The 15561-nt window shown below is 32.5% G+C and overlaps 1 protein-coding gene across 1 annotated transcript in view; it reads right to left on the bottom strand.

The window, feature by feature from the left end:
- The window catches only part of LOC138700421 (uncharacterized), a 928427-nt gene that overhangs the window by 493261 nt on the left and 419605 nt on the right, over nucleotides 1-15561 (bottom strand). Inside the window, exon 4 of the mRNA XM_069827038.1 lies at nucleotides 15430-15490. Coding sequence (XP_069683139.1) covers nucleotides 15430-15490 — 61 coding nt within the window. The remainder of the gene's footprint in view (nucleotides 1-15429; nucleotides 15491-15561) is intronic.

The following is a 15561-nucleotide window of genomic DNA, read 5'->3' as shown; positions in this document are numbered from 1 at the left end:
TTGGATCCGGTTTTATTTTGGAGTAGGCCCACGTGGGCGGGTTGTCTTTGCACTTAGGAATCCATCTGTCCATGTATCATCCAAATAGAAAGGGTTGCTTTTTCCGCTCTTCAAGTTATTTCTTGATGACCGATGAAGTCTACACCCTAACTCCGGATACAAGTCGTTCGTACTTACATCCACGTAAGACACAGTGTTCCAGCATTCAAAACCCCAGGAATTGTGGACCTTATTACAGTAGTTTTTTTTTACCATCCCATCATATCCTGTGGGATCGGATCCCCTATCCGCCGCGCCATAATACAAGTTTTAATTTTAGCTACAAAATTGTGGACTATTTAATACGGTAAATAAAGTGTTTTATTTGCTCTCTATACTCTACTTCCGTAGTTTTCCACTTATTCTCATGAAGTAAACATCTTTAAGGGTATACAAAGGTAAAATTTTTGTTAATTTTTATCAAAAGTTTTGACTTTTCGTTTTTAACATTAGAAAAAATTACTTAAGATCTAAAATAGCCCACCACCAATTTTCATCCTTATAGAGCTGTCGAATTGTACATTTTCCTTTACTAAAATGCTATTCTTCTTGCAAATATTGTCGTAGATGAATTAATGTTCTTGAATGTGTGCTTAATGACATTGGCTATCAAGACTTTCTTTAGATCTCATACTTAATTCTATATGTACATATTTTTATACATTTTCCATTTTTTTTGGCAATTTTTACACTGGACTTAAGTAAATATATTATTTTCTTTATTTCTTTTGATTAAATAAAATCGAAACACTTTGGCATGAAGTTTTTCCTCTGAGAGTATGACAGGTGTGTAGACAAAATTTCAGGCAACAATTTTGAAATTTTCAAAATGTCATTTCAATTAAAAAAAATAAATGTTAAAAATTCATACATTTCTTAACGAAATTAGATTAAATTTTGTACAGAGAGTATTATTTCAGCATGATATTTCTACAAATTTTCTGGTCTCTAAGTTTCAATTGTTTATAAAACTGAAATTTCACTTGGGTGTACTCTTAAGCTAAAAATTTTGTTTTTAATGTTAAAATAGCTGCATTTATTATGTAAATAACTATTTATCTTGCACAATAATTTTTACATATACAGGATGGAAGCGAAGTAGCCTTGATGTTTTTCAGAGCGAATAGCTCATGTTGTATTTAACAAGAAACTATAAATACCATATTGGTGGAAAGTTCATACTTTTTTGAGAAAAAATGTTTTTTCCCAAATATTTAACAATCTCTTATTCGGTAATAATTGCGAGTAGAATCGTGAATTTTGTACATATCGATAGGAAATCTAATAAAGAATAATTTATTCCTCTGGCGTATTTCAATAGCGTGCAATATTTTTGTGTAAATTTAATTTTAAAAACCCCTTAATTCAAAGCATTGCACGAAGCGAGCTTGTGGCAACGTCACGGCAGACAGCAACTTACGTTCGGAGACTCACCGAGTTTGTTGACCTCTTACATCTGTCTTTCGAGTAGAGCGACGATGTTGCCGGACTGCTGAAACTTCAAACTTAATTTTCTAATTAGTCGTGTATTTAATCAGAAAACATAATATAGGTTTTTCTATTCATTTACGTGTACCCTGTCGTCCTTTTCGATCTGCAAGGTTAGCCTATTTCACTTAATGCCTATACAGTTTTATATATGGTATTAACTTACGTAAAACACATACCAAAACGTATAGTAACAATGCTAAGAGCAGTTTTGAGTGAATTTTAATGGGTTGGGGACAACTCGCCACAGAAAATTGACCAGAGAGGCAACTCGCCACATAATTAAAATTCGTATCAAAGACAATTAGCCACACATTAAATGTTAAGTTAATACTCAAATTCGCAACAATCTATACTAATAATAAATCTGTAGCCGAAATTTTTCTGGTAATTTTCGATTTTCCAAAAATAATTGATCCTAACATATATAATTAACCACCCTCAAACCGAAAATCGCTTTTTTGAAATTTTTGTTTGTATGTCTGTCTGTCTGTCTGTCTGTATGTTTGTTACCTTTTGACGCGATAATAGCTGAACGGATTTCGATGAAAATTGTAATATAAATTAAGTTCGTTGTAACTTAGATTATAGGCTATATGGCATTCAAAATACATTATTTAAAAGGGGGGTTATAAGGGGGCCTGAATTAAATAAATCGAAATATCTCGCTTATTATTGATTTTTATGAACAATGTTACATAACAAACATTTCTTTAAAAATCATTTCCGATAAGTTCTATTCTTTGAAAAAGTTTGATAGGACTGATATTTAATGAGATAAATGAGTTTTAAAATTAAAATAACTGCCATCTAAGGCCGTGTAATGAAATAAACAAATGACTTCGTCTATAAGGGGCCTTGGTCAACAACAATCGAAAGCTATGAATCATGGCCTACAGAAAATGTTTCTGTGTTTGTATGAAGCAATATCGGAAGCTAAATTAACCGATTTGTATAATTAATTATTATTTCACCATTGGAAAGTGTAGTTTCTCTGTATGGACATAATGCTATGATGTTATTACAATAACTTCTGAGTGAATTGAGGACAGGTAAGATTAAAATAGCTTCTTATGCACAGAAAACTTGATAGGCTATTCTGTGTATTCGTTTCCTGTATTTCTTAAAATAATGTTTATCTCAGATAATTAACGAACAACGACAGTGTATTGATTTAGTATGCAGTAATAATATGTTAGCTTAGCATTTCATTATTTTATAATAAAAATTTTAACTATGCTCAATTGAATAGAGTTAAAATACATAAAATACATATTATGCATTAAATGCAATGCAAAAAATTTGGGTAATGAGCCAAGCAGATTATGTTGCCCTGTTGTAAAATAAAATTTGTTCCTCCTGAGATTCAAGAGCCCCCATAACAAATTGAAAACTTACTTATCGGGGTACATCCGTTATCAACATACTTTTTATATAATATAATATAATATAATATAATATAATATAATATAATATAATATAATTTAAGTTATTTGAAGGGTTCAGAACAATAGTGGGCCAAGCGCCATTTACTGAATACGTAGAAAACAAGAGTTAAAATTAAGTTATTACCATAATTCAATGGAAACATATAACAAGTAAAATAAAGTATGCACATTAAATGTAAATGATGTCAATGTTCATTGAACTATGGATGCATGTAATATAAATTAAGAAACATGTTAAAGGAATTGTCATTGCACCAAATGAGTGCACTCTGGACCAAAATGATTCCATTTTAATTATTTAAATATAATTTAAATTAAGTAACATATTAAACGATTTATCCTTCTATCAAACACGAATATTCCCTGGATCAAATGTCCTATTTTAATTATGTAATTACTTTATATTTATTTGTAACGGGTGCAGCGGAGCGCACGGGTACGGCTAGTTTATAATATATTTCTATAATAACACAAGACAAAGCCAGAAGCTGTAAACTAATTCGGAACTATGGCGGAAGAAATTCGCTTCACAAAATCAGAAAGAGGCTCTGACAAATTAATATAGCTTGGCTACATGTACATGAGACTTAGAGAAAATAAGAATGGAGTTGTTTGGCGCTGTGACATGCGTGGCGGGTGTAATGCAACAGTCACGTTATCAGAAGGTGGAAGCAGTGTCGTCAAAGAACCGTCTGAACACAAGAATCATTCTGCAGACTGGGGAAGGATTAAGGCAAAGGAATGTGTAGAGAACATGAAGGCAAGGGCGAGGACTTCCCGAGAACCAACGTCTGTCATTATTCAAAATGAATTACAGCGCATTGCAAGCGAAGCCAATGTGAATCTACCGAAGAAACCATCTATTAAAAAAACTATGCGCCGTGCTAGGAAGCTGCACCTACCATCTGAACCAAGGAATATTGACGAACTCAACGTTATAGCCGACAGATACATAGAGAGATTGGAAGGTGGTCATTCTCCTACCAAATGAACCGGAAGTACATCGACATGGACAGACGAATATCAAGTATAGTTGAAGAATATCCGCGGTACAAGGAGAAGGCACCGTCACCCGGTACTTGAGAGCTGTAGACCACAACCTAGAAGGACATTTTTGAAGCCAAATTTGCATGTACATAGCAATTCACATACTTAGTAAAATTTACAATTATTAATCTCTGTATCCATTCGCACAATATAGAGCTTCTGGAAGTCATAGATTTATCTTTGTATCTCAGTATGGCAAATTGTCTATTTGTGGCGAATTGTCGCTGTTACCAATTTTCTGTGGCCAATTGTCCCATTTTCCAAATTTCTGTGGTCAATTGTCCGGAACCGAATTTTAATATAATATTATATATAATTTCACGTTAATTTTTAGTAAAAATGAAATTTGATAATCTATCATCGGTTCATTTTCAAATAGATAACGAATGTAAATAAACTCTGTCCAATAGATATATGAAATTACTGTGCCCAGACGTATAGATGAACAGGAAAAGGTCATTCCGAAGAACACATTTTCTGTGCCAGAGATGTTTGAAAACTTACATTCTCATAACAATTTCGAAATTGATTTTCTGAAATTGTTTCTCTTTATAATATAAACGATGAGGAATTAAAAGTAAAGAAGGAAACTCTGATGGTATCATTTAATATCATCAATGATACTGAGCTAAAGTGCTTCTGTGAAACACAGAGCCTAAAATTTCCGTTAATTCTGCGCAACGTGAGATGAGTTGAGTTTATTTACAGATGTGTTTTAATTAAGTAGATTGTCATCAGATGTTTTGTCGATTAACTAGTCATTCTACAAGGCAGAAGTACAAGCTAGATAAAAGTATAATCAGACACTGAAATGGGATTCCACTTATTTCAAAATTAACTCGTAATTATGTGTAATGTTTTATTTACCTGCTAACTAAAAGCTGTCAACTAGCATGTAGAAGCACGAGTCAATTTATCAAACATTAGCTACTTTATACGATAACTGGACAGTTCAGTTACGATGTGGAGTACCTGTCCATTGTGTTCAATAATGGATTCTGCACTTTAGCGGAAATATTCAGCTGCGTGCGCTCATAATGTAACGCATAATAAAATAACAAACAAGTAATACAAACTGGCGAATGAATACACAAAATAATCTGCTTTTCTAAACGAAAGTAATGTTGAATATGCTATAATAAAATTAGCTATATTTCCAGAATTACTTAATTTATTTACATAACAAGTAATAATAGCCATTGTGAATATGAAAATTAAATTTTCCAACCTCGTAGTTGAGAAAAACAATGTTGTTACAATGTAATTATTGTACTTTGTTTCCATACTTCGGAGAGTTAAAATGACATTTGAATATACATATAAACAGTGGGTAAGTGTATGTTCCGTCAGACAAGATTAAAACTTGAGTTACGTTTTTATGAAATTAAAGAAATACAAGCTAGTACATGTTTTATTATAACATTTAGCGTTGTTACCTAATAAACTGAAAAGCATTTTCTTAAATCGCTTTTGCGCTATAGTTAATATTAGGCCTGCTATTAATATTTTTGTTCCTTTCCATCGAACCCTTCAACTTTTGATAGAAAACTGTGTGGACACAATAATTTAAAACTTTCTAAAAAAATAATAGAAACGGTTGTAGTTTTTATATTTTATTAACGTTTGAATTTTTAGACTCTCGCGAAAACTGTATTATTATTTTTTTCCTTTACATCGAACCTTTGAACTATTGATAAAAAAATTGTGTGGACACATGAATTTAACACTTTCTGAAAAAAATTATTAGAGACGGTTGTAATTTATAGATTTTATTAAGACTTGAATTTTTAGACTCTCGCGAAAACTGTATTATTAATATTTTTGTTCATTTGCATCGAACCCTTGAAAGTTTGATATAAAACTGTGTGGACAATTAATGTAACAATTTCTGAAAAAAAAAATAGTAGAAACAGTTGTAATTTATAGATTTTTGTTAACGTTTCAATTATTAGACTCTCGCGAAAACTGTGCTATTAATATTTTTGTTCCTTTCCATCGAACCCTGAACTTTTAATAGAAAACTGTGTGGACACATGAATTTAACACTTTCTAGAAAAAATTATTAGAAACGGTTTTAATTTATATAATTTATTAACGTTTGAATTTTTAGACTCTCGCGAAAACTGTAGACTTATATTGATATTTTTGTTCCTTTGCATCAAACTCTGGAACTTTTGATAGAAAACTGGAATGATAGTTGCTAGGCAAGCTAAATTATTAAATTTAAGCTTTCACAGTGATTCTGCTAAGAGGAAGACTTTTGCGTTTTCATCAGTGTATTGAGATTGGTATGAAATACACAAGAACAAACCACACTCCGCGAAATCAAGAAAGGATTTTAAAATTTCATATATTCTATTAGCATAAAATAATACAACAAATTTTTATTTTATTGTTTAAAAAACACGCAAGATTTTAATTAAAGGTCTCTATATCGTGATCCTGTTTTGGATTGGAGATATTACAAAATTGTCGTCAATGGCTCAGTTTTCACTTATCGTTATTCTAACGCTTATGGTTCTCTCAGCACGATCTCGTTCAATAACTGATTTTCAACAACCAACCACTGGAAATTTCAAACTTTTATAAAATCTAACATTAACGCTTGGAATGGCACCACTTTTACACAGATCAACGAAATCTCCCTTCCCTCCCCCCTCCTCAACTATCCCTGGAGGTCAAGAAGAAAATGCTGGTTTTAGTATTCCCCTGAGGAGACTCGGCCTTCCTTCTTTGTCGATTATTTATTTTTTTCAAAATCATCTTGTTCGTAAGCGTGCATCCAATACAAGTCATTTCTAATATATTGATTAGATTTTAGAGACAAAATCTTCCTATATAACACCACGGAACGTACGAAACGTTAACTCCCACAGTGCATCTGTCGTACATATTGAAGTTCAAGAGTGTTTATCGGTCGTTGCATCCGTGTAGTTTACCTAGGTCTGTTCTGAGCTTGTGAGCTAGTAAAAGAAGTATCCAGTCACACGTAATGTAATGTAAACTGTTGTTTTATAATTAAAGACACTGAAGTGATTACTCATTCGTGCTCATACTAGAGAATCTTATAGTCCAATTTCTAGTATAGCGAAAATTATTCCCAACTTTCTGAATGCTTTCCCTCCCTCCCTTTTTCATGATAGTGTAGTGAAAGCTATTATGGTTTTTAATTTCTTGAGAACACTGAAGGGATTACTCATTCGTGCGTAGTATGTCACAAGCTATTGTGTTTTTTTTAATTGTTTGAGATGGTATACAGTCTATTGCAGTGAGTTTTATGGTATACAAATACTGGAAGAAATTATCCGACAGATCATTTCGAACATTTTTCTTCAGAAAACATTAGTGGAGTATTTTAGAAAAATCTTCAGAGGTAGGGGAGAGTCGGGTAGTATCGGACATCGGGTAATATCGGACAGTGCGTTTCTTCCATCTACCACCATATGGTAGTATCTGAATGACATGGTTACGTTTCTCTATGCGACATCACAGAAACGTAACCATGTCAATCAGGTACTATCATCGTGTGGTAGATGAAAGAAACTCACTGTCCGATATTACCCGATGTCCGATACTACCCGACTCTCCCCTATCAAAAATTTATTGAAACAGGACACTTTGAATATCTCTTGCGACACAGATGAGATGCACTTGTATTAATTTATTTTTAAGTTGCTTATAAATAGGCTCTTTTCTCTCTAAACTAAAGTAGAAACGGCGTCCGGTGATCTTGCTGTGTGAGAGAGGCGTCATATGTTGAGGAACCTGTATTTTAATTAATAAAAAGGAGATGTTTTCCTGAAAATCATACCGTAACTCATTGGACTCTTATCTTTTAATGTTAATGTCCATGTGTATCTGAATAAGTTCGTAAGGGGATTAACATTACTATACAAAATTGATTACCCAATTTTAATTGTACATTTTTGTTGCATGTTTAATAAATATTATGCAAATTTGCATGTAAATTTCAGTATTTGCTTTCGTACACGGCTCTATACTCTAATGGCAATAGTGCTGGTCACGAATCTGGACAGAAGGGGTGAATTCATTATAGAATTCTTGTCTCCCCCATTTAAATTTGAAATGGAAGCGTAGTAATAAAACCGTCCGAAATTAAATTCATACGTTTATACGTCACATTTTGGCAGTGACGTTTGCAAGACAGAATGCAATGAATTACTGTCCATCACACATATTTAGCCGCTGAGTGGCGCTTGAATCTACTTGAGTATTCTTTGTCTCCATCTCTGTAATTATAATACAATGGACAACTGAATACCGCGTGATGTATGGACTAAGCAGAACCAAGCGCATTTGCCTGCGTTACTATTCATAGAATTCTATGGTTAATTAAACAATTCCTTGAATTGCTTTGGTTACATTCAATATATTGACATGAATTTCTGCTATGTAACTCTGATGATGTTTAGTTACATTTCTACGTCCATTCTAATGGCTGCATTTTGTTTTCCCGGTGTGGATGCACGGAATATATTCTGTATGGAGAACAAACATAAAGACTATTGCGTTAAGCTTAATTCTAACCTGAATTAATTTGAAATTCATTTAAATGCAACATTGTCGTTTGTATTGTCACTTATTTCCATGGGATTTGTGGTGGAATTTAATAAAAGAGAATGCGTTTGTCGACAATAGTTCCTGTTTCCTCCGCAAATTAAATATAATTCAAAATTCCATTCATTTTGTAGAGTTCATTCATATTGTATTATACCTTATAACAAAAATAGTTTGAAAAATTGCGTAATAGGCAACTAAACCTTATAAAATATGAGGTTAAAAGAACAGCTGCAAGTAATTAATAATAATAATAATAATAATAATAATAATAATAATAATAATAATAATAATAATAATAAATTTATTTAACTCTTTTACACAACATTTAAAATTATGTAATTCATAATTATCTCACTCCCGAAAACTCTTGGAAACGTGAAAGTAAAATTATGCACTTACATTAAGCACATTAGGATAATATACAGATATAAAACGCAGTATATTACAAAATGAAATATGATTAATTTATTGCAATATAACAATGCAGGAAATATTCTTAAAAGTTTGTTCTTCTGTTAAATAAAAGTTTGAAAAAATTATTTGTACACTTCCTTTTAAACCCAAAATCATTAACAGCTGGAAGAGAGCAATTTGTATTCAGGAAAGGAAAAGGTACGACAGATACAATTGGAGTGCTACGAACAATCAGCGAAATATACCTAGAGAAAAATAAAAAAAAGTCTATGTAGTATTTGTGGGCCTAGAAAAGGCTACCAACAGAGTGGATTGGAATAAACTGATGCTGATCCTAAAGAAAATAGGTATGCATTGAAAAGAGAGAAGGCTGTTCAGTATTTTTTGTATGAAACGAGTGAAAGTCGGGATAGGAGAAGAAAAATGTCGAAGAAAGTGAAATTGGAAGAAGAGTATGTCAAGGATGCCCTTTATCATCTATCCTGTTCAACATCTACTTGGAGGATTTAGTGAAGAATTATTTTCTGTGCATGGGAGGATTGATAGTAGAAGGAAAAAGAAAAAGTGTATATGATTTGCTGATATGGCATTGTTAGCAGAAGAGGAGATGATACAAGGGATATACTACTGGAGCTAAATGACAGCTGTAAGCAGTATGGGATAAAGATAAATGAAAACAAGACGAAGACCATGGTCATAGGAAGAAAAATAAACAAGTTAAACTTTCGAATTCTAAATGAGGCAGTAGAACAAGTGGACAGCTTCAAATTCTTGGGGTGTAGGTACCTACCAATAAGCAGTAACATGAGCTGCTGCCAGGAAGTCAAAAGGAGGATAGCAAAGGCCAAGAAAGCTTTTAATTGAAAAATAAGCATCTTCTGCGACCTCTGGAAAAAGAACTAAGGAAGAGACTATTGAAGTGCTTTGTATGGAGTGTGGCATTGCATGGAGCATAAACATGGATATTACGACGAAGTAAAGAGGAGCGAATAGAAGCAGTTGAATTGCGGATATAGAGAAGAATGGAACATGTGAAGTGGACAGACAGAATTAAAAATAAAGCTGAGTTCGAAAGATAGGGCGAAGAAAGAATGATGCTGAAACTGATCAGGAATTGGCTGGGTCATTGGCTGAGAATAAACTGCATACTGAAGGATGCACTGAAAGGAATGGTGAACGGGAGAAGAGTTCAGAACAGAGGAAGACATTAAGATATATGGATGATATGCGAAGACAAAGAGGAAAACAGAGAATATAATAATGATAATAATAATAATAATAATAATAATAATAATAATAATAGTAATAATAATAATTCTTTATTTATACTGGCAGAGTTAAGGCCATAGAGCCTTCTCTTACACTCTACCAGGTCACAAAGTATACAAGCAGTTAAAATTTAACGAATAGTTAAAGAACAGAATACTAACATATTACAAAAAAATATATAAATAATACTACTAATAGTAATAATAATAATAATAATAATAATAATAATAATAATAACAATAGCATAATAAAATCGACACTAACAACATGAAAATAATACCATAATAGAAAAAAGAAAGTAAAATACATTGGAATATATTAGTAAAAGCAACTCATTTAGTACAAATGGTTAATATGGAAAACGTAAGGAAGAATATAACAAAATGGAATGTAATAAAATAATAATAAAAAGAAAAGAAATACGAATATTAAATAAAATTCACAATAAAAAGGCTATGATAATAAATTCATCGGCTGATAAAGAGAACAAAAAGGGGAAAGGAAGGAAAGAAATATAGAGCCTATATTTTTACAAAACTATCGCAGATAAAAGGGCTTATAACTGAAAGGAATCTGAAGATTGTAGAAAGCTGCAGTGAAAGACCTGCCCTTGGACAGAAAACTGAATGAAATGAATGAATGTTAGGTAAGAATAATTATAATTGCTTTTGGCACTTTATTTGAAGGCCTCAAATTAATTGTCAATTTTAATGCCTTTTTTAGTCTACGTGAGACTATAATATTGATAATATAACAGAAATATTTAATTGTCGCTAAATGCATTAATAAGGTGGGAAAATTTGTCATTCTAACACAAATTTATTATTCTTCAGTTGTTTCAGAATTGTTCATTATTGTGTAACGATATTTAATATAGGCATTCATGTCACATTGGATAATCTACTATTTTATTTGACATCGAAAGTTGGGAATGTTTTAGTGCTTGTCCATAAATAAACTAGGGAACTACGTCCTTCACTAAGCTTCTAGAGCGTCCATTTCATCTAACAGTCGTATATTATGTACATCCGATTGTAAAACAAGAATTTGTACCCTCTCCTACGAATAAAAACTTCTGAGTTCAGCAGTTGTTGATTTTTTTAAATTTGTTCCAGAGACGAGGGCCTATCATAAGGTTAAAAGTGCTTAATTGCTTGTAAGAGTGAAGCACTCTAAAGGTTGTCCATGCGTGAGAAAGGACACATGTAATTCCAGGGTAAAAAAATATCAAATATGTGCATGGACTCTGTCCGCCTGGCCGAGGAAGGTAAACACGGTCCACTGCATTGTTTGCAGGCCCGCAAAGCGTCGGAATGTGTATCTTTATTTTCACAGATGTGTATGAAGTGGTAAATATAATTGGGTTTTCCACTCCATTTTCAAATTAAAAAGCAGGTGTAGGGAGAAGTTTAATTAATACAGCCCAGCCATGCAGAGCAAGCGACGCATGCGTATTCTGACCACTCCTCCCCCCACTATCCCTGTTACATTAATGAGGAACTCATTTTCGAGACCGGCTGAAACGTAATTGTTAAAAACGATTTAATGACGTCACACATTAATTTTATCGTTGAGCATGTCGCACACTAAAAATGTTGGATCTCCTTTGCTCAACGTTTAAATTGTGTCATTCGGTTTTGATATTAAAAGATGTTTGAAGCAGTAATGAATTCAAGAGGAGGTTCAGAGGAAAATGTCCCCCTGGAGTTAATTATAATGAACTGCGTTCAAATATCCGTTTCCTGTACGTAGAAAGTGTATTATTATTATTTGTAAGGCACCAATTCTCACTGCCCGTTCATGTAATTGTGTCTCAACATGAAGTGTGTTCTTTCTAGCATTCTTTCACCATTTGCAAGTACAGTGGACTCTCCTAAGTTCGACTGAACAGAATTGAAAGTTCAGTCTAATAAGGGTAGTGAGTGTGGCAGGTGAAATGAATACAAATTCTTATTGGTTATCCAACAACGAATACGGTACTATACTTGCATTTCCTGCCCGCCCCGAGACTTGTGTATGAGCTTTTAGTACCACAATGAGTTTCGACAGTTCCGTTTCACAAACGGCACAGTTCTCAAATAGAAAAAGAAGAGTTCATTAATTTAAAATCAGTGATTAAATATGGATGTCCTAATCAATAAAATATTCTGTTTTCCTTTAACAAAAGTATCACTACAAGACAGAACCAATTCCCATTCAAATGGCAAACCCATTTCTTAGTGCCCGTATAGGGGCGTGTTTAATTCTCCTACGTAAGCAGTCGAACTATAGAATGTCGAACTTGTATTCTGTCGAACTTAAGAGCTTCCACTGTAGTAGAGTAGTTATACATGGAAATGTCTATTGGAAATTCCAAGCTTTGTGGGTACTGTGTTGCGATATTTTAGGTTCTTACGGAACGTTGTTGATGTAGAAACATCCAATGTTTTGGAGATACACATCTGTCAAATTTTATCCGTCCAATCGGTTCAAAAGGACCGTTCTCCTGAACTGAACGAAAATTCAATATAAAGTAATGGCATATTGTATGTGTGTGCGCGATTTGTGTTTTATATTATATACTTCATATTTGTGTGTATACTTTGTTTTTGAGTTTGTGCATGCTTTGTATTTGTGTGTACGACTTGTGTGCTTGTGTATGTGCGCTTTGTATTTTTATGTGTGTGTGCTTTGTGTTAATGTGTGTTTGTGTCTGTGTTTTATGTTTGTGTTTCATTTTTTTCCATTTCATTTATTGTATTCCACAGATCTTACATTAGCAATGAAGCTTTAAGATGTGGAACAAGTCAAACTTTTACAAGATTACAAATCTTTGGCGAGAAGTGTGTGTATGTTTTGTGTTCTCGTATGCGTGCTACGTATTCTCGTGTGTATGCCTTATATTATTGTGTGTGAGCTTTGTATTCTTGTGTGTGTGTTTCGTGTTATTGTATGTGTACTGTGTTCTTGTATGTGTGATTTGTGTTCTTGTGTTTGTGCTTTGTGTTCTTGTGTATTTCCTTTGTGTCTGTCCTTTTTTTGTTTATATGTTTTATGTTTTTGTGCGTATGTTCTGTGTTTTGTGTGTGTGTGCTCTGTTTTTTGTGCGTTCTTGTATTTGTGTGTCCATATGCTTTGTGTTTTTGTGTATGTGTGCTATAGATTTTTATGTATGTTTTCTCTGTTTCTTTATCTATGCTTTGTACTTTTGTGTGTATGTTTTTGTTTTTTGTATGTATGTTTTTTTATTTTGTGCGTGTTGTGTTTTTTATGTATTCTTTCTGTTTTTGTGTATGTCTGTGTCCTTCCAACATTGAGTGGCCTGTCACAGACCTTCTTAAAAGGTCACAAAACGTTCTTAAAAGAGTTGTGAGTAATGGAAGACTCAGGTCAGGGATGCACAAGAGATCCTTAAGATCATAGTGTTAGGGTCAACAACGAACTTCTCATTTATACAGAACGAACCGTAAGTATCTTCATTAATGTCAGGGAGTTATTCTTTGAGATATTTCAAACAAAGTTTAATAGAATTTTGTTCGTTTTTGCTTCCTTTTCGAGATAAAAATTGTTTTTCTTTTTTTTATGAAACGGCTCATAGCATCTTTTGGGAAAGCCATTGATTTAATTCCTAATACGCTCAGCCAATTTAAGAGAGTAGTGTATATGATAGTAATTGATAGAAAGAATTTCAGTTTTATCTTTTAAATGTGCAGAAATTTGATCCGAACCAATGTAACTTTTCGTTCTGCAAAGGAATTTTAAAGTGTTACATTTATTCGGATAAAATTTCTGCACATTTAAAGAATAAAACTAAAATTATTTCAATCATTTATTATCATAATAAGTGCTATCTCATGAACTGACTGACCATGTTGAAAATTAGAAACCTGCGACCAAAGAAGTTGTTCACGATATTATTAGCTCTAAGCTTATAGAAGTCTAAGTTAAACGTTCGGTTATTCAGTACGATACATTAATTTTAAAAATTAAAAAATCAATTCTTTAAGATTGAGATAAACATATTTTATATTGTGTATACAAATTTAAAATAATTAACTCATTTGATTTTTGTTCAAAAAATATGGTAAAAGATATCGACAACGATGTGTTGACGGCAGGACTTATTGCAATAAATGTAATATGAATTAATATGACATTAAAAGAATTGTACATTTTTAGAATTTCGTGAATAAATGATTCAGTCATTTTATATTCTAAAATGTTTGTACCTATAGGGAAATAATTCCCGGTTTGAATTATTGCACTTTAAAAGTCACTCAAAAAACATTTGTATAGAAGTTGTTTGTATTGTAGGCTTATATTTATACGTAAAGTAAACCTACAAGAGAGGATATATTTTAACTGCTATTTTATTTCTTATTACTTTTATTTGATGAACCAACCAAATTGGAAGCAGATTGTTGGTATTTTACTTTATATAAGAAGTTTATTGACGAAGTCCTTTGTTATGTAATATATTTGATCCTAATATGGAAACCTTCCATAATAATATTTGGAAACTAATTGAAATTCTTCACACTAATAAATAGTAATTATAATAGAGTATAAGCCTATCCTAGGTTATTGCTAATTCAAAATTTTGAGACACAAAATTAGATTACAAATATTGCATTCACTAGTGCTTAAGTAACTTCTCTACTAGTGATCGAAGACAAGCCAGAAACGTCACAACTTTACCTATAGTAGATGCATATTGATTCAAAAATTAAATTTTTCCTCCAGAAGTAAGTTAATAACAATGGTTTTCATTTTATGCTGAAATTAAATACTTGTTTTCCGTAATTAATATATTTTCTGAAGTTGTAAAACCATCTAATTGTTTTTACCGAATCCTGTACTTGCCTGAGAGTGACACGGTAAATTTTTCATTCTACTCTCGATCAACGCAACATTTCTAGTGAAAGAGAGAGTAGAACAGGTTTCAGTCTAGGAACAAAAATTTTCAAAATTGAAATAAAGTATTCCGTAAAACTAAGCCCACAGTATTTTCCTAGAAACAAAAATCTTAAGTATAAAACGTGAAAACCATAATTCAAAATTTAAAAATATAGTCTGTAGCAGATAAGTTTTCTAATCGGAGCCGCTTGTGCATTAAGCACTTTGCAGATTACCTACTCCATCATAATTACCAATCTGTACTTGCCTTGACTCACTCGTTGTGATGTCATCAAACAGGCTGCAAAGTTGGGGCCCGTGGCAAAGTTCTGAAAGTGAAGAGAGAAGAGGTTGTTTTAAAACATTCAAACTAGAGAGCAACAAATCTCATATAGCGAAC

Source organism: Periplaneta americana, chromosome 5 (genome assembly GCF_040183065.1).
Source record: "Periplaneta americana isolate PAMFEO1 chromosome 5, P.americana_PAMFEO1_priV1, whole genome shotgun sequence".
NCBI classification, from domain to species: domain Eukaryota; kingdom Metazoa; phylum Arthropoda; class Insecta; order Blattodea; family Blattidae; genus Periplaneta; species Periplaneta americana.
Note: the sequence above shows the minus strand (reverse complement) of the source record. Positions and strands in the feature narration are given on the sequence as shown.